This window comes from Benincasa hispida, chromosome 7 (genome assembly GCF_009727055.1).
Source record: "Benincasa hispida cultivar B227 chromosome 7, ASM972705v1, whole genome shotgun sequence".
Taxonomy (NCBI): domain Eukaryota; kingdom Viridiplantae; phylum Streptophyta; class Magnoliopsida; order Cucurbitales; family Cucurbitaceae; genus Benincasa; species Benincasa hispida.
In genome coordinates, this window is record NC_052355.1 from 30,430,897 (window position 1) to 30,450,008 (window position 19,112).

The window sequence follows — 19,112 nt, forward strand, 5'->3', positions numbered from 1 at the left end:
CTAAAATATTTGTCCTTCTACGTTATGTACCCAACAAAAAACCTTCAAATCTCTGCCTTCTCAAAAGTGCTAAAACCATAAATCTCCAAAGAAATCATCTTCATTGAGTTTTAAATTTAGAGCAAAGTTTAATAAAATTGCTAAAGTTCATGCTATTACAGACCTATTATAATAACTATTGAGGCTAGCTGATTTTATAGTTCCTGATATTATAATAAAATTGCTAAAGTTCCTACTTTATAATAACTATAAAGTAGGAGCAGGAATATCCTACTTTCTCTGCTGCCTTTCGAGTGATTGAGGCTCCAAAAGCAGGAGTTTCAAGTGGCTATGGCTTAGATAAAATAGTAGGGGATCAGAATTGTAAAAAGAGGATGCCACGTGCCTTCCTGATACAGTTCCACTACCAAGACAAACTACAAGGAGAGAGGTTGGTTAGGTCGTGACTGGATGAATTCTAAGTTAATTTCAACTGAGGTGCAACGGCAATCTTAATAGAAAGAACGTTGTACACCTTCAGCCCTACTTGACTTACGCATATTAGAGAAATAGGTAAAAGACAGAATAAGTAAAGCAAATCATTTGCATTCAATCACAGATTAGCCATGGTTAGCCTGATGCAGGTGACCCTTGCTGCAACGATGACCAATTGGAACAAAAATATGAGAGCTCTGAACATGTCACTAAATCACTAGTCCCCACACTTACCGTGCCTGAAATTCCCAAGCGTTCTTAACTGGGCAGCACTACTGAAATACTAAGTAGCAGTAGCTTAATTGGTTCTAATCCACTGACTTTGCCTCTAAGCCAGACTCGAAAGCTATGTACTACTAAGCCATCACAGTATTCATTACCGTTCTATATTTTATATCATCATTAAAGAGAAAGCACAATATTATGCAGATATAAAAATGCATAAATTAAACAAATAAAAGAGTAAACGTAGACGGATGAAGATAATATCGATTCATTATAACTGGAAAATAATTAAATATGAGAATTAATCCATGATGCAAATGAAACCCCAGCAGAAATCAGCACAACTTTTAAATAGTTCACTACGACGTAAGTGTTTGAACGTTCTATTTTAGTTGTGACTTATTTCCTCAAACATAATTGATCGACGGGAACACATTCACCTAAAAGGAAGTAAATTGCCATAATTATACTTCCACTTGAACGCTGTAATTATTCTCATGCCACCAATAAGCTACAAAAAGCACAGACGACACTCCCAATGTCCAATCCCGAAACATTCGACATTATAAGAAACACCAAACCAGATTCATATCGGTACAATTCAATTCCAAAAACGAAACAAACATTCATGTTCGCAAGAAGCCACCCCAGATTAGAAATCCCAGCTCTCAACAGGAAACGAATTAAACTCAGACCCAACGAAATTCCCTCAAACCACGCAGCTCAAGTCAAACGAACAGAAAGTTTCAATTTATAAAAAAACAAAACCCAAATCATACAAAGGCAGATTATGTAGTAATCCGAGCAAAATTGCAAGATCCAAAGGAAATGAACAGCGAAAACCTTGGAATTACTCACCCGGAGGGTCCTGGAAGCTTCGGCAACAAGGACAGAAGCAGAAGGACCTCCATGATGCGAATTAGCTGCAGAGGAAGAAAGGCAATCAGCGACGGCTCTTCTTAGCGGTTCAGGAGGCTTCTTGAGCGATGAAGATCTCAAACGAGAGACTCCAGACACGGGTCCCAACTGTTGGAGCCGAGAACTCCCTGGGCTCCGTGAAGGACTGAAGGTGGAAGACATAAGACCACAAAATTTTCCACAGAAAGAGAGAAAACGTAAGAAGAAGAAGATGGAGTGAGTTGAAGTTCTTGAGAAATGGTGGTGGAAAGTATTTTCTTCTACATTTCAAACAGAATCAGAAGGAAACTGTTTGAGGCTTCGCTGCCGGTGTGAAAGTTTCAGACAAGAGAGAGTGAATGGAAGGGAAGGAGACGAAAATTATAATTTTCTAAAAAAGAAAATTAGTTCGAAAAATTGGGATTTGGAATACTAAATAAATAAATAAAAGATGAAATGTGAAAGAATTCTCAATTTTGAGAGTTAGAAGAAAAAAGGAAAAAAGAATCTTAAAATTCGCGAGAGTGGAATTAGCTGTCCGTATGGGCGTAGTTTTATGAAGCTTATTAGCTGGCAAGCATGCGCTTTGTTAAATTACTTTATATTTTTTTATATATATATTTATATTACATTTATTATATTTTAGAAAATCCTAAAAATTACGAAGCATATAAGGAGAGGGGAAAATAAACACAATATTGACCCATAAACCTCTTGAGATATTATTTAGTATTTTCCATTTTCTTATTTGTTAGTCATATATATTTGAATTAGGTTATTACTATAAATGTGATAGTATGCGGTCATAAATCATAGGAAAATGGTTTAAAATGAAATTTTGGTGAATATATTTATAGATATAGTAAAGTATCGTAGTTTATCAATGATAGATACGGGTAAATACTATCATTAATAGTCAATGATATTTTGTTATATTTATGAATATTTTTGTTCATTTCACAATATTTGACAACCCCTAAATTGTAATAGAACTCGTTAATATCTAAATAAATTCAAGAATATAAATATAAATTTTGTCAAATTATGCTTAATCACGGTTTTGTCAATTTTTTCTTAATCATGATTTTATCCGTTCTAATTATAGTTGTTCACTTTTCTTGTAAAGGGTGTAGAGTTTTTCCCTTTTTTTTCCTCTCCATTAATTAGTATGTATTATTTTATTCTATGGTGGTTCCGTACACGCCCTCTAATTGCTAATTATACATCAATGTTTAATTATTCAGTTAAGGAAATGAACAAATATTTATAATAATTTGCTTGCAAGAAATTTAAATATTTTATATTTTAGATGTCTGTATCTATGTCTACATTCCTAGGAATTTGGTTGTTGAACATATTTCTTGAAATAAAAGAAAAATGTTAATATTTGCAAATTACAAAGGAACTTGTAATCTAATACAAACATTCAACATCAATTGGAGTGGTTGATAACTACAATATAATTGACTTTCATGAGCATCAAAATTAATATTTGTTATGAATATTTGAAATTTAGACCTTTTAATCGTTGATATATGTTTTATGTCAATGGAATTATGTTCACTTTTGTATATCAAAATGAAGACTTAAGGTAAATATACCACGGACAAAAATATTAAGTTCATATCATAACTCACAAATATATGAAATTATTATAAATAGTATAAAAAGAACACTTTTAGTCTTTAGACATCCATAGAAGTAACAATTTAGTCCATAAATTTTAGTATGTAACGGTTTAGTTTTTGTATTGTCAAATTTGTAATAATTTAGTCCTCAACATACCAAAATTATCAAGATTAGGTGTTCATTTTTTTTAACCTTATGATGTAGACCTTGTATTTTATAAAAATATAAAGTCTTTGACTAGTTTATCAGCTTATTTATACAAAAAATCTCATTAAACTTTAACACTAATTTCTATAATGCGGACTGAATAAAAGAACTAAATTGTTACATAGTAAAATATAGGAACTAAATCGTTATAAAACTGAAAGTGTATGGAAATCATTACAATCCAAATTCAGGGACCGAAGTGATACATCTGTAAAAGTTAAAAGGATTAAATGTGATTTTTTAACCCAAAAAAAAAAGTATGGCAACATGCAACAAATAATTGTTTATTGGCATATATAAATTGGGCTATAGGGGAGATTTTTTGCTTCATATTTTGACCTTTAAATTTGTATTTTGTCCTTCGTGGCAACTATTTAAGTTAAAGTGATTGCACGGTGAAACGATATATCATTTTCATATATAAGTGCGATATATACCACAGATATAAAATGTCACGATTTAACACTAAGTATATGTATGAACAAACATTCAAGTTGATGTGAATTAGGACGTCCTCATGTAACCTCTGGGACCAATCACGCACTCAAGAGTCAATAAGCTACTGAAGGAACTCTTATTTAAGAGTACCTACGAGCGGAAGCGGACCTTTCCAATTCATTGCAACAAAATTACCACATATACATTCAAACATATTAATATGCAATCATAATGCTAAAGAGATCAAGAGATCATACCAGATGAAGATTTATTCTTCACAGCGAGTCTAAAACCCAACCGTTTACCTCGAACAATCACCACTCGAATAGAAGGAAATGGAAATGACACCACCACTTAGAGCCCTCAGTATTATTGGAGTGAAAATCCAAAGTGTGGACTTTGTTCGGATTTGGTAGAGGGAATGAGGAAGAGAGATCGTACACAACGATCAAGCAAGTGATAGATGAGGTCATCTATCGCATAGACAAGATGCCTGATCATTTAGGTGAAGTGTACGATCGTGTAGGAAAAAGTAAGCGATCTTCTAAACGATCGTGTAGGAAAGGGTAAGCGATCATCTAAACGATCGTGTAGGAAAAACTAAGCGATTGTCTATACGATCGTTTAGTAAATATCAGGAGCTAAATGATCGCTTAGGAAAAGGTAAAGGATCGTTTAGTAAATAACGTGCGAAGGTGTAATTGATAAGCGATCGCTTAGCAATATCGTATGTGTAAGCGATCGTGCAGGCACTATCATATAGACACTAATTTTCTAAGCGATGACACTCTCTTTAACACAATGTCCGTGCATCTCATGCTTAACACACCGTCAGCTATTTATGCATCTCAAAGTGATCTTTCAATACACTCATCCGTTATTATAATAGAAGAAACGTCATCCCATTTCCTTTATAACCGTCTAATGAATGTGATCTCATCATATTCATAACATATAAATTAATATCATATATTAATTATAATATTTTCCTCTACTAGATATAAATCATATTTATATCCAATTTCTTTCAAATTAATGTATCTCATACATAAAGTTAATTATATCATATTTAATTAACTCGTTCAATGATATCATATATAATCGAACTCCCTCTTGTCGATTTGAACATTTCAAACTGACCCAAAAATTGACTCTCAACTTATATCCAAGCTACTAAGGGGACCTTATGGACCTATGGCTCGAAGCTCCAACAGTACGTGAATAGCTGATTAAACTCTTTAGTCACGATATTCACCATCCGTTAACTACCAGGCATTTCATTAAAAATCGACAGTTGAACTCTTCTTGCCATAGATATATTTCTATGTTCATTGGATATAACCAATCATCAGTATGATGACCCTTCACATATGCTCGTAATTATAATAGGCCAATTTATCGTTTGCCCCTGTAATTACATTTTCCTCCTTAAGTACCATTGATCCCTCTAATGAACAATACAACATAGTCCTACTATGTGTGAACACCTCTCGGGCCATGAGAAGGTGTGTGGCGTTACATCGTTCAAGCCCCAGGATCAATCCTTAAAAGAGCAATTTATCTACTTATCCCTACGTTGGGGGAAGAATGAAGTCCATCTTGTGAAGCTGAGTTCTCAGCTCCCAAATCAGACGAATCCCCAAAATGGTAGGTTTGAGTCGGCGCTTTAGGATTGAAGTCATGTTACCTATGGTCATCCTAGTGAAGTGAAGTCTCGGTCATGAACGAAGTTATATGACAATACACTAACACTTCGAGGTAAGGTCTTATACAAACTTTTTGTATATGATGTCCCCGCTCGCATGTCCACCGCACAAATAATCAATATCAGACCATCTATGACAAGTCACAATATTTGTAACAATTCCACAAAGTGGGCCGCATCGGTAGTGTTACTAGGATAAGGTTTCCCTCCTATATCCATATACTACAGACTATTTTGGTTGTCACTTAAGACATGATCCACTTGTATGTCACTACATACATGCTTAAGTTACATAACCAAGGATATTAAGTTTATTTGTTCGTGGTAAATAAAAAAACATCTAAATGTGCAAAATCAAGAGGTAAAGTAAATATCATATATATCATACATCACAAGTGTTCGTACAAAGTTGTTTACAAACTACAGGACACGAGACCTTAGGGCACAAACCCCAACAACTACAATTACTATTAAATTCTCACAAATAAATAGTGATGAACTAAATTGAGGAGATTCAAGCAAAAGCGTCCTATGAAAAGCTTTATAATTGGTTTCAGTTTATGCTACAAGATGAAACCAATAACTGAAACAGATTGAACTTTGTTAATTCATGTCTTTTTTTTCCTTCTAATTTACGAACATACCTTATTTTTTTATTTTTATTATTGGACCCATATATGTTTTAATTGGGCTTTTAGTATTTTGAGTGGGGTAGAATGGACTTTTTAAGTCATTTTGGTAAAGTATGATGGGTTTTAGGGTTTCCGTATCATAAGTCCTTTGTATCGTTACAACTATTCGGGTCGAAATAATTACACGACGAAATGGTGTATTATTTTAAGTATGAGTATGTTATCTGTACCATACATTATGAAACATAATGATCTTACATTAGTTATATGTTTAGATGAACAGTCACATCAATTGCCTTATTGCAACTATTTGGGTCGAAGTAGTTACATAACAAAGAGATGTATCGTTTCGTGTATGGAGGTCGTTAGACCATAGGATTAAAACATCATGATCTAACACATGGAGATATATGTTTGAACAAACAGTCGTGCCCTTTGCCCCAGTATAACAATTGAGTTTGAAGTAGTTACACACGACAAAGTGTTATATCCTTTGGGTATAATCTAAATCATAGATACAAAACATCGTGATATAATAATAGATGTAAGTGTGTGAGGTAGACAGACACGTTTGTTTGTCTCGTTACAACTATTCAGGTTGAAGTGGGTACAAGATGAAGTGTATCATTTTTGTGCATAGACATTATCTAGACAATAGATACGAAATTTCATGATATAACAGTGAAAATATGTTTGAATAAAAATATCACGCACTTTGTCACGTTACCACTATTCGAGATCGAAGTGATTAATCTTACGTATGGGCATGATCTAAACAATATCCATGAAACACCACGATCTAATAGTAGAGATATGTTTGAATGAACACTCACTTCTTTTGCCCCATATTACAACTTTTTCTCGAGGTGGTGGGGGAGGGGGGTATATTCTTTTATATATGAGTGTGATCTAGATTATAGATATGAAACATCACGATCTAACAATAGAGATGTGTTTGAATGAATTGTCACATTTGTCATTTAAAATGTCATACATTCCAATTATCTTTTCCTTCAAATGGTTATAACCAGTTGCGTCAAACAATATAAAAGGCTATTTCATCTATGGCAAATTTTCTATTTCATCTATTGCAAATTTTCTTACTTTCTTTATATGCACTAATAGTAAACTAATTGATGTGCATTCTTGTGTTATGAGCTAGTCAATACAAGAAGTATGTCACAGGGTCAGTGTTGAGACGACCAACCGTGCAACACTTGGATGCTCTTACTTGCCAAAGAGTGCACCAAGTAAGCCTTCAGAAGAGGTTTGGCCTATTCAAGGCACAAATGAACTCCTTGAGAGGTTTTAAGATGAGTAGGCAATGGTACTTAGAGTTTAAGTGAATGAGAGCTTTATTGACGCTGTCCAGTGGATGCTTTACAAATGAGCCTCATTAGGCTATTTATAGGCATGCCCCACCAACTTAGGGGTCTTAGAATTGACCTAGGAGGTCGGTTAGGACACTCCTAGACACTTCTATGTGCCTCTTACATCCATTTTAGGCCATACTAGGCCTTTCTAAAAGTTACCAAGTACATACAAGATAATTATAGACACTCATAGTCTATTCTAGACCCTTATAAGAGTATTATAGAGTATGTACATATGGGCTGATGTTGGGATCTTTCAGCATGGTCAGGGCCTTTTGGAACCATCGAGCAGGTCTTCTAGAGGCTTTCGCGGCTATCTAGCCCTTTCTAGCACCGTGTGGCACTATCTAGTGCATTCCATACGTATTTAGGGTGCTCATGAGGGGCGCTAACACTGTCTAGCATCATTCGAGTCTGTCTGGGCCTGTTTCGAGTCTTCCAGAAACTTATCGAACAGTCTAGAGCGCTCTCAGGTTGTCTAGAATCGTTTAGAGGCATTAGTTGCTAGGTCGCGCGTGCGTCTGTCACTCATTGCAGGGTCACCCATCTGCGCGTTGCACACGTATGCTGGGGCGTGTGTGTCTGGAATCGCACACGTTGGGCCTTCAGTCGTGCGCCCGTGCGATGTGCGTGCGTGCTTGGCCATATGTACGGCCGCATGCCTGTCTCTTATACACATCTAGATGTGTATAAGAGACAGATGCTTGGCCTCGCACATGTCTGCGCTAATGACCATGCGCATGTCTGCTATCTTGGGCATTTGTCCAGGCGCTTGTCTGGGCATGTGCCTGCCTTTGCATGCCCTTGTGTGCTTGTGCCTGGGCACACAGGTGTGTTGGGCTTCCGCCTGGGATAGGGGTGCACGAGGTGTTGTGTGGCAACTTGGGGATGCCTTCCAACATGTCTTGACTCCTATTTGGTTGTGCTAAAAGAGCCTTGGGCCTTGCATTGGCGTGGTCTAAAAGGCTATTTTTGTGGGGCATGACACCCTTTCCCACTTGTTTTCGCAACGTCCTCAGTACGCGTCTTCTCTTATAGTGTCGTCTCCTTATCACTTGCATGGCTTCATTACCTGTGGCTCAGGGTTCTCCATGCTTTTTAGGGAGATCACACGAATATTGCGATCTTCAAGCACCGAGAAAGCGTTTCGAGATGGTGCCAATAGGGCATTGACTTTTCTAAAGAAGGCTAGACCAAGAATTATCTTACGGTCATCCATAAACACAATTGTAAAGTCTAGCTTACCGTGCCAATCGCCTATCCTCGTCTTTACTCCCCAAGCTATCCCTTTTGCTTGCTTGGCATCAGAGTTGACGACTTTGATCAAGGTTTCGTCCTTCATATATTTTAAGCCAAGTCGTTGGGCTTCTTGCACATCCATGAAGTTGTGCGTAGCTCTCATGTGCAGCATCACGGTTGCCTCTTTCCCATTAATCGTGGCATCTGCATAAAGTAAGCCCTTGTCTTTGCTCTTTTCAGCACATGCCTAAAAAATGGTTGTTAATCGCTGCAGCGAGCCCATGTATGCTCCGGGCTCTTCAGCCTTCTTCTCTTTGTCACGATGTTGTGCTATTAGAGCACTTAAAGTGTTTTTGCTCGGACACTCCCTCGTCCAATGTGGCCCATTACAAATGAAACAGGGCTTAGGAGGTGTGGATTTGATAGACTCATCTTCTCTCGTAGCAGAACCCCTCTCTTTTTTTTCCATTCAAGGTTCGTGAGTTCTCTTTATCCTTTCGAGAAATATCTTTCTTCGGTTTAAACCCTTTTTCTTCCTCGTTCAAATGAATGAGCTTCTTGCCTTTTTGGGTGAAGTAATCTGTGAGCAATTCAGCAACATCAATGACATCGTCTAACGTCGTGACATTGCGCCTGTCAAGCTCGATCCTCACCCAATCTTTAAGTACATCCTTGAAGTAGAAAAGGGCATCCTTATCCGATAGATCATCAATCTAAACAATAAGTGTTGTGAACTCTTTGATGTCCTTGGGGATAGAATCGATTTGCCTCAACCGTCTGAGTTTTCCTCGAGTCTCCATCTCGGCATTGTGTAGGACAAAGTGTTTGCGAAGCTTGGCCTTAAATTGTCCCCAAGTGTCAATGCGACATTGATCATGCTCCCGCTCAACATACTTTCTTCACCACCATAGCTAAGCTGCATCCCTCAAGAATGTTGGGGCATGGTTTATGCGGGCGTCGTCATGTAACACTCCCGAAGCCTCAAAATACTGCTCTAGGCTAAACAGGAAATTCTATACCATCGTGGTATTCCTCGTGCCATTATACATATTAGGTTTCGAGACTTTGATGCCCGATGTGGGGTGTGCAACGGAGGGTGCACTAATAGACGGGGGAGTGCTAGTGCGTTGAGAGCTCGAGATTCGGCTCGAACATCATCGATCTCTTTATGAAGTCTTTGGATTTTCTCTTCCACGAACTTACATAGATTAAATACTTCAGTCGAGAGTAAACTTACCTCCGACTTGAATTCTTGTCTGAGGGCCCCATGAAGGAACTCTTATTCAAGAGAATCTATGAGTTGAAGCAATATCTTTCCAAGCCCATTGTGACAGAATTAAAGGCATTCACAAACATACAGAATAGTTATGCATATTAGAACAAATTATAACTTGCTTTCATAATTAAATATAAAAGGAATGAGAGACTTACCTTTGAAGAATGTTTCTTCTGCAGATCTCTTGCTCTCGTGAAGAACTAGACAATAACATTTTACTCTCGTTCAGATCGCCTACCCAATCGCTTGGTAATCACGAACAATCTTCTCCACGAACAAGCACCCTTAGACACCACCACTCGGCAACCTTGGTATTCTCGGAGGTGTGGGCTCTGTTGGATTTGGTAGAGGGATGGGGGAAGGCAATGATCGAACTATACGATTAAGCACATGGTAGATAGTATTGTTTATCGTATAGACTGTATATGTTTGATCGTTTAGTAAAACTCGGTAGGTACACGATCGTTTAGTAAAAGGTGTTTAGCATGCAATCATTTAGTAAATCGCTTTGCGCAATCTTTTAATAGATTGCTAGTACACGATCGTTTAGTAAATCACTAGTACACGATCGTTTAGAAACTCGTTTGAAGGCTATCGTGTAGTCTCTCGTGAGCTAAACAATTACTAATGCACACTATGAAGCAATGTCATGACAAAATGGAAACTCTTTTCATTTTATTCTTCAGTTGTGAAAACTGAACATAACCTCCCACTTTCACGATTAATGGAGAAAATAATCAACCACAATTATCTCATAATTGTTTTAATTATAAATAAATATAATAACTAACTTATCATATTATATTTATAACCTATAGTTTTAATATCACATCATATGTAATATTTAAACCATAGTCCTTTTCTCCTTTATTTAATATAAATCATATTTATATCAAAATCTTCCAATCAATGTATATCGTACATCATATCAATTAATCACTTATAATTGAACCAGATTAATTATATCATATACAATCAAATTCCCTATTGTTAATTTGAACACTTCAAACTAACCTAAAAACCGATTCTCAACTTGAATCCATCGAGCTACCAAGGGGACCTTATGGACCTGTAGTTTGAAGCTTCAACGGTACGTGAATAACTGACTAATCTCTTTAATCACGAGATCCACCATCTGTGAACTGTCGGGCACTCTATTAAAGACCGATAGCTGCACTCTTCTCACTACATATATATTTCTGTGTCCATTGGATATAACAAGTAACCAGTACGATAACCCTTCACAGATCGCTTGTATGTACAGTTGGGCCAATTTACCATTTTTCTCCTGTAGTTACATCTAACTCCTTAAGTACCATTGATTCCTCTAATGAACAATACAACATAGTCCTACTATCAGTGGACACCTCTCAGGCCATGAGAAGGTGTGTGGCGCCATATTGTTCAAGCCTCAGAATCAACCCTTAAGGAACCAATCTATCTACTTACCCCTACTTCGTAGAAGAAGTGAATTTCATCTTGTGTAGCTGAGTTTTCGACTCCCAAATCAGACGAATCCTTAAAATGGTAGGTTTGAGTCGACAATCTGACCACTCGCACCCATGCAAATCAAATGACCGCCCTCATAGGCAAGAGTTCCCAACTCACTTAGGATTAAGGTCATATTACCTATGGTCATCATAGTAAAATGAAAGTCACTATCATGAACGATGTTATATGATGAGACTAAACACTTTATGGTATGGTCTTATACAAACTCCTTTGTATAGGGCACCCCGCTCGCATGTCTCCACATGAATGATCAGGATCAGACCATCTGTAGCACTTTACAACACTTGTAACATCTACAAGCGGGTCGTATCCGTAGTATAACCCGGATAAGGTTTCTCTCCTCTATTCATATACTACAAACCATTTAGGTTATCACTTAAGGCATGATCCACTTGTATGTCTCCACATACATGCTTAAGTCACAACGATAATCGAGGATCTTAGTTTATTGGTTTGTAGTTAATGCAAATAAAATATCTCATATTTCATAGACAACAGTGAAGAAAATATCTCATATTATTACATCACAGACGTTTGTTCATACAGATGTTTACAAACTATAGGACCCTACAAAATTTAGGGCATCAACCCCAACAATCTCCCACTTGTCCTAAAACGAGTGGGTGTACGAGATAATAACAAGTACAAAATAATAAACTAGGGCACTAAGGCCCAGTACAAAACCCCGATCATCTTCTTAGCTGTCAGGGTTATCTTGGTGTTCTCTTAGACTAGCTCATTGAAATTTTCACTCAACCGGCCAACCAAAAGCTTCACATCCTCTAACTCAATCTCAAGGGTGGCCAGGCGAGTGTTAACATGATCCCTCGTTGTCGGGCCTTTAGACTTGGAGCGTTTGGATATGGTGCATTGCTTAGTCTTTCCTCGGGTGGTTGGTCCTTCCATTTGCTGCTCGGTTGGAGAATGGTGTCCCTCTTCGGGTACCATATGCTTGACAAAATTTTAAGGCTACGTGAGGTGTCTAGGTTCAAAGAGCAAGACTCTAATACCACCTGTCATGGGGTCAGTGTTGAGACGACCAACCGTGAGACACTTTGATGCTCTTACTTGCCAAATAGTGCACCAAGTAAGCCTTAAGAAAATGTTTGGCCTATTCAAGGCACAAAGGAACTCCTTGAGAGGTTTTAAGATGAGTAGGCAAGGGTGATTAGAGTTTGAGTAAATGTGAGCTTTATTGATGTTGACCAATTGATGCTTTACAAATGAGCCCTATTAGGCTATTTATAGGCATGCCCCACCGATTTAAGGGCCTTAGAATAAACCTAGGAGGTAGGTTAGGACACTCTTAAACACTTCTATGTGTCTCTTACATCCATCTTAGGCTATACTAGGCCTTTCTATAAGCTACCAAGTACATACAAGATAATTATAGACACTCATAGTCTATTTTAGACCCTTATAAGAGTATTATAGAGTATGTACATATGGGCTGATGTAGGGACCTTCCAGCACGGTCTAGGGCCTTCCGAAACCATCAAGCACGTTCTGGAACCATCTCGGGTCTTCTAGAGGCTTTCGGGGCTGTTTAGCCCTTTTTAGCACCGTGTGTCTGCTTAGGCCTGTCTCGAGTCTTCTAGAAGCTTCTCGGACAGTCTAGAGCGCTTTTGGGCCGTCTGGCATCGTCTAGAGGCGTTAATCGGTGGGTCACGCGCACAGGGAGGTGCGCACGTCTGTCGCTCGCATGTAGGGTCGCCCGTCTGGGCATTGCGTTCGTAGGCACGCGCATGCTGGGGCATACGCGTTTGGACTCGTGCATGTTGGGCCTTCGGCCGCGCACTTGTGCGATGTGTGCGCGCGCTTGGCCATGTGCCTGGCCTCACGCGTGTCTACGCTGATGGCTGTGCGCATGCCTACTATCTTGGCGCTTGTCTGGGCACTTATCCGGGCATATGCCTGCCTTGGCATGCCTGTGCCTAGGCACACGGGTGTGTTGGGCAACCGTGATGGGCTTGCGCTTGGGATAGGGGCGCACGAGGTGGCCTTGTGTGGCGGCTTGGGGATGCCTTTCAACATGTCTTGACTCTCCCTTTGTGCTAAATGAGCCTTGGGCCTTACATTGGTGCGATGTGAAAGGCTATTTCTGTGAGGCGTGACAAGTAGAAGATGGAAATTGGTTGTACAGGAAAGGTTCTAGATGTATAAAAGCAATTATATTTTCTCCAAAGATAACATTTTAAAAATTTGTTAACAGTATGAAAAACTAATAGGGAATGATAGATTTTGCAAACGAAAGGACATTTCTAAAATTGAGGAGATTGAAAAACCAAACCTATCTTGCAAATTGTTTGTTTTGATTTTGTTTTACATCATCATTAAATTGTTTTTTTTTTTAAGAATATGAGTAGTAGAGGAATCAAAATCTCGTACTTCGTGTACAAATTCAATTGAACTATGTACAAATTCAAAAAGTGGAAAATAAAATTTTTAAGCTCATTTGGTAACCATTTTAGTTTTAGTTTTTGTTTTTTAAAATTAAGCCTTTGTACACTTCTTACACCTCCAAATTTCTTCATTTGTTATCTACTTTTCACCAATGGTTTAAAACCACCAAATGACTCTTCCTCGTCAGTTACATTGCCTTTTGTAAGAGCTATTGGTCATGTCTGCTAGTCTTCTATCTATAGAAAAGGAAGTTGAAACAGACATGGCACGAAATGAAAGCCTCACAACCACAATTCAGCTAAGTGTCAAAGACCATTGACAGCTACTACTAGTCACAAACCTTCTCTTCTGAAAGAACCCCTTCTCTTCTGAAAGAACCTATTTGCCCAATAACTTTTAGCCCTGCTACTTTTCACCAAACAAAAAGTAGCTTTCAAAAAGTTATTTTTATTTAAAAACAAAAAAGAAAGAAAATTAAAGAGTTACCAAACGGTGCCTTAATTTGTTTAATTTATAGGTTATTAACTCTATAGGTAGTGACAAATTGTTAAAATTATATATATTCTTTTTTAGGGGTGTTCAATGTTAACCTTAGGGATAAATACTAAAAACGACCAAACTAATGACAATTCTACGAAATCGAAAGTTTAGTTTTTATTGAAGCATAAGTTCAAATTGGTTTAAAATTACAAGAAACCAAACCTATATTATATAAAAAAATTGAACCAAGACTATATATATATATATATATATATATAATTGAACCAAATATTCGTGGTTTCACTCCGTTTGGTTCGAGCCAAGCGGACAAATTTTCTTTAATATATATCTAAAATTAAAAGGAAATCTTCAATTCGGTTTGGCCAAATCAAATCGTAAACATTCCTAGTAACTGGATGCAAGATCGAACTATTTACTTTGGAGATGGATAATATTTTACCGCCAAGACATCGTAAAAAGGTAATATTTATAAAAAGAAAATAAATTGGTTAAGAAGACAAATAAATGGAAAGAGAATCCACAAAAATAAACACCCTCATTTTCTATATATCATCAAGCATTATCCATAATCCATAATGAAAAATGTTTTATTCTTTCCCTCTTGAAGAATTTAGCTCCATAACATAAAATTTGAAAATAATAATTTTATTAACAAAGCTAGTAAAAGACTAAAAAACTCCTCATCATGTCAAAAACATCTTCATTTAGCTCTCAACCACGTTGATGACCATTCACCAGGAAGCAGCTGCAAAGATTTTTATGCAAAAGGCAAAAGAAAAAAAAAGAAAAGAAAAGAAAAAAAAGAAGTGGTGTTTGTTTCCTAAGAATATGCTATCTTGGCACTTGAAGCCTTGCCCTGAAATCCTCCTCCATCAGAGGCAGTCCATCTCTCAGCTTGATCTTTGGTTCCCATCCAAGAAGCTCCTTTGCTTTTGTAATGTCTGGCTTCCTCTGTCTCGGATCGTCCGGGGTGTTCTCAACCATGACAATCTTGACATTCGGATTGATGAGCTGCAAAACCAAACGACATTGGGAGTTAAAGCAACAATCAAAAGCTTCAACGATTTGAGCATTCTATATGGCTTTATATATATTTTTTAAACTCAGGCTCGGTTTGTTTAGATATTCATCCCTCTAATCCGAACCTTTTTTTGTTCACTTTAGAGATAGAAAGGGAGAGGGAGAGATATATCATACCTCCTTGACAGTTTCGGCGAGCTCGAGCATGGTGAATTCACCTGAGACAATAACAATAGGGTTACTGATGACAGTTGAACAATTGCCTTCCTGGAATTCACAGTTATTATGTTAAGCCATATACGAAACCTGGATTCCCGATGTTGATTGGGCCGGTGTTCTCTCCTTCCATAAGTCTGATTAGTCCCTCAACCTTGGTGAGTTAAAAGGAACAAACCATGAGCCGAGAGCACTCTCCATATCCAAAAAACAGGTAAACAACCATTGAAAAAAAGTAAAGCACAAAAGTTGTCGATTTCACATACCATGTCGGAAACATAACAGAAACTTCGTGTTTGTGTTCCAGGTGCCTGAACGGTCAATGGTTCGCTACTGCATTACGGAGAGAATGTGTATGTGAGAATTCATGCAAAGCAGACTAGACGAGAGATTCCAACCCATGGAAACTTACCGGATTGCCTGAGCAATGAAATTGCTAACAACACGACCGTCGTCAATATTCATTCTCGGTCCATAGGTGTTGAAAATCCTAGCAATTCTTATCTCTTTTTACAGAAAAAATTCTTAGTGTTATTAGGTTGACAACAACTTAGATGAAGTAAAAACACATTTGTCCAAAACAAGAGCATAAATCTCACCAATCCCATGCTGCCTGTGGTAATCAAACATCAACGTTTCAGCCACACGCTTTCCTTCGTCATAGCAACTTCTTACACCTTTAACAAATACAGAAGTCAAGTTATGACACAGCAAGGGAGTCCTAAATCTATCATCGGACATCAGTTTTGAAAATATTCGACATACCAATTGGGTTGACATTTCCCCAATAGCTTTCATCTTGGGGATGAACAAGGGGGTCGCCATATACCTCCGAAGTCGACGTAAGCAAAATCCTAAGTTCCATTATTATATGGTTAATGACCAAAAAAAATAATAAAAAATATATAAATATACCCAACCAGTTGATTGCTAATGACTAATCCAAAGTCATGAAAATTATTGTTCTAACCTTGCTCCAACTCTCTTAGCAAGTCCCAACACATTCAATGTGCCAATCACATTTGTCTTTGTTGTCTGAACACCAAGAGTTAAAAATTAGAACATTATATTTGCAATATGAATGCAACCAATTTGATTTCCCAAAGAGCTGTTCAAACTCTAGTACCTTAACAGGATTGTATTTGTAGAAGATCGGGGAGGCGGGGCATGCCAGATGGTATATCTGATCCACCTCAACCAGCAACGGTTCAGTGACATCTAGCATTATGACATGGGGGAAAAGAGTCGTTTCAAATCCCGGTCAACAAATTGAATGAGAAAAGAGATAAAAGATGACAAAGTATGTAAACACAGAAAGCAGATGCTAGTACCGTGTCGTATGAGCTCAAATCTAGGATGACCGATCCATTTTCTAAGGTTGTCCTTTGAGCCAGTAAAATAGTTATCTGCAACGATAACCTAAAGAGAAGAAAAAGGTACTTTGAACATCAACTTCCAAATAATACAATGGACAGTAATTTCTGCTTGAAACTCCTACGTCGATGTTTTTATACCTCATTCTTTTCGTTTTCCATCAATCTGTCGACTAGATGAGAGCCAATAAATCCCGCTCCTCCGGTAACCAAAATTCTCATATTAGCCTGCCAATGAAACAAAAAACATTGGATCATCAAAACAGAGTATAACTAAGATGATCATGATACAAGGAATGTATTGGTTTGGACAATGACAATAAAGAAAGCAGAGCATATGATTCTAGCATAACAATAAAAATGAAAATGTGCTTCAAAACAGAAACACAAGATGATGTTCTAGAAACTTCCACTATTTAATCAAATTTCTTCAGAACCTTCCCATTCAATTATTAAGAACATATCCAGTGTGATAAGATTGGTCACTATGCCGAGCCAGTCATTCCTCGACTCAAGTTCGAATCCTTTCTTATTATTATAGTCACAAAACTCTCTTAGCAGTGTTCTCCAAACTTGTTAGAGGTAAATGTAAACCTTTTAGAAAACCCCGAAAAAACAAATCCGTTCCAATTAAATCCAAAAATGTACAATACCAAGCTAAGATCAACAAACAAAAAGACTTCAATCCAATTAATTCATAGTGGAGTTTTCAAAGGCAACATCAACAAATGAAGTTTCTTAGTGAGAAAGAGAGCTATATTTGCACGAATACCAATCACAATCAACAAAGGATCCATAAAAAATGATCAACAAACAAAAAGACTTCAATCCAATTAATTCATAGTGGAGTTTTCAAAGGCAACATCAACAAATGAGGTTTCTTAGTGAGAAAGAGAGCTATATTTGCACGAATACCAATCACAATCAACAAAGGATCCATAAAAAATGATCAACAAACAAAAAGACTTCAATCCAATTAATTCATAGTGGAGTTTTCAAAGGCAACATCAACAAATGAGGTTTCTTAGTGAGAAAGAGAGCTATATTTGCACAAATACCAATCACATTCAACAAAGGATCCATAAAAAAGCTGATCATAGACATCATATCTCATCATTCAAAAAGTACAACAACTCGGGGGATGGGATCCAACTTCCAATCTCCGAGGAGGAAGTTCATGCCAATGAGTTCAGCTCAGAAAATAGTTACCTGAAAAAACTTAGCAGTTCTTAGAGGGGAAGGGGGTGGTGGGGCTTTTCTAGAGGTATAAACATCTCCATTTGAAGATTCCTTAGCCATTGCTGAGACCTCTCTTCAAATTTCTGAAACCCAAATTAGGAGAAGAAAAAAAAAATTAAACAGAAGATTTAACTCAAATTCTCAAACAGCACTGATATTCATGAATTGGGTGAAAAAAACGAATCCACTCAACTATTGTTCAATCCAAACAAAATGTGCCTTTCAAGGGAGAAATCAAAAAGGGTTTAAGAAAAGTGAAAAATCATCTTACCCTTCAAAAGCAATAACCCAAATTGCAAGACCCAACAAATTGTTGATTATGAATATGATATATTATTCTGAATGAAATTGCAACACGCTTTTATTTATACCGAAAAGATCAAATAAAAAGCAAAAATTTTAAAATTGATGAATTGGGTTTGTTCTACCAAAATTCGCATCAGAAGAAAGCGAGAAACATAAGAAATACGAAAATTAAAAAAAGAGACAAAAGCCTCCTTCAACAAGGCGACGGTAACTGTAAATGAAAATCTTGGTTTACCGTGAGGTGACAATTTCGAAGATGAATAATAGAGAGGTTCTGATTAAGATAGTGTCTTATTTATATGAGTACGGCACGACATGTCGTTTGACTCTCACAGTCACAGCTGTATAAATTGATTCACTTTAGATGAGATATTATCTGCTGTATGTGAGTTTAGTTTGAGTCGTGTCATTCAAAGATTGGTTGCAAATTTGTGATATTTTTTTAAT

General features: G+C 37.2%; 1 protein-coding gene across 2 annotated transcripts; it reads right to left on the reverse strand.

Moving 5' to 3' along the window:
* Positions 1–15,034: 15,034 nt before the first annotated feature.
* Positions 15,035–18,936, reverse strand: LOC120080932 (UDP-glucuronic acid decarboxylase 6-like). 2 transcript variants are annotated; one of them, XM_039035619.1, is made up of 13 exons: positions 18,901–18,936; positions 18,330–18,442; positions 17,262–17,348; positions 17,079–17,166; positions 16,874–16,965; positions 16,718–16,782; positions 16,513–16,601; positions 16,347–16,424; positions 16,160–16,253; positions 16,014–16,080; positions 15,838–15,901; positions 15,709–15,749; positions 15,035–15,522 (listed from the first exon to the last, which is right to left on the reverse strand). In XM_039035619.1, exons 2-13 carry the CDS (start codon positions 18,417–18,419, stop codon positions 15,343–15,345), a joined length of 1,035 nt encoding a protein of 344 aa, XP_038891547.1. In that variant the 5' UTR covers positions 18,420–18,442; positions 18,901–18,936; the 3' UTR covers positions 15,035–15,342. The 2 variants fall into 2 exon arrangements, with proteins under 2 accessions (XP_038891547.1, XP_038891546.1); XM_039035618.1 differs by lacking the exon at positions 18,901–18,936 and adding an exon at positions 18,631–18,869.
* Between the last annotated feature and the right edge of the window lie 176 nt (positions 18,937–19,112).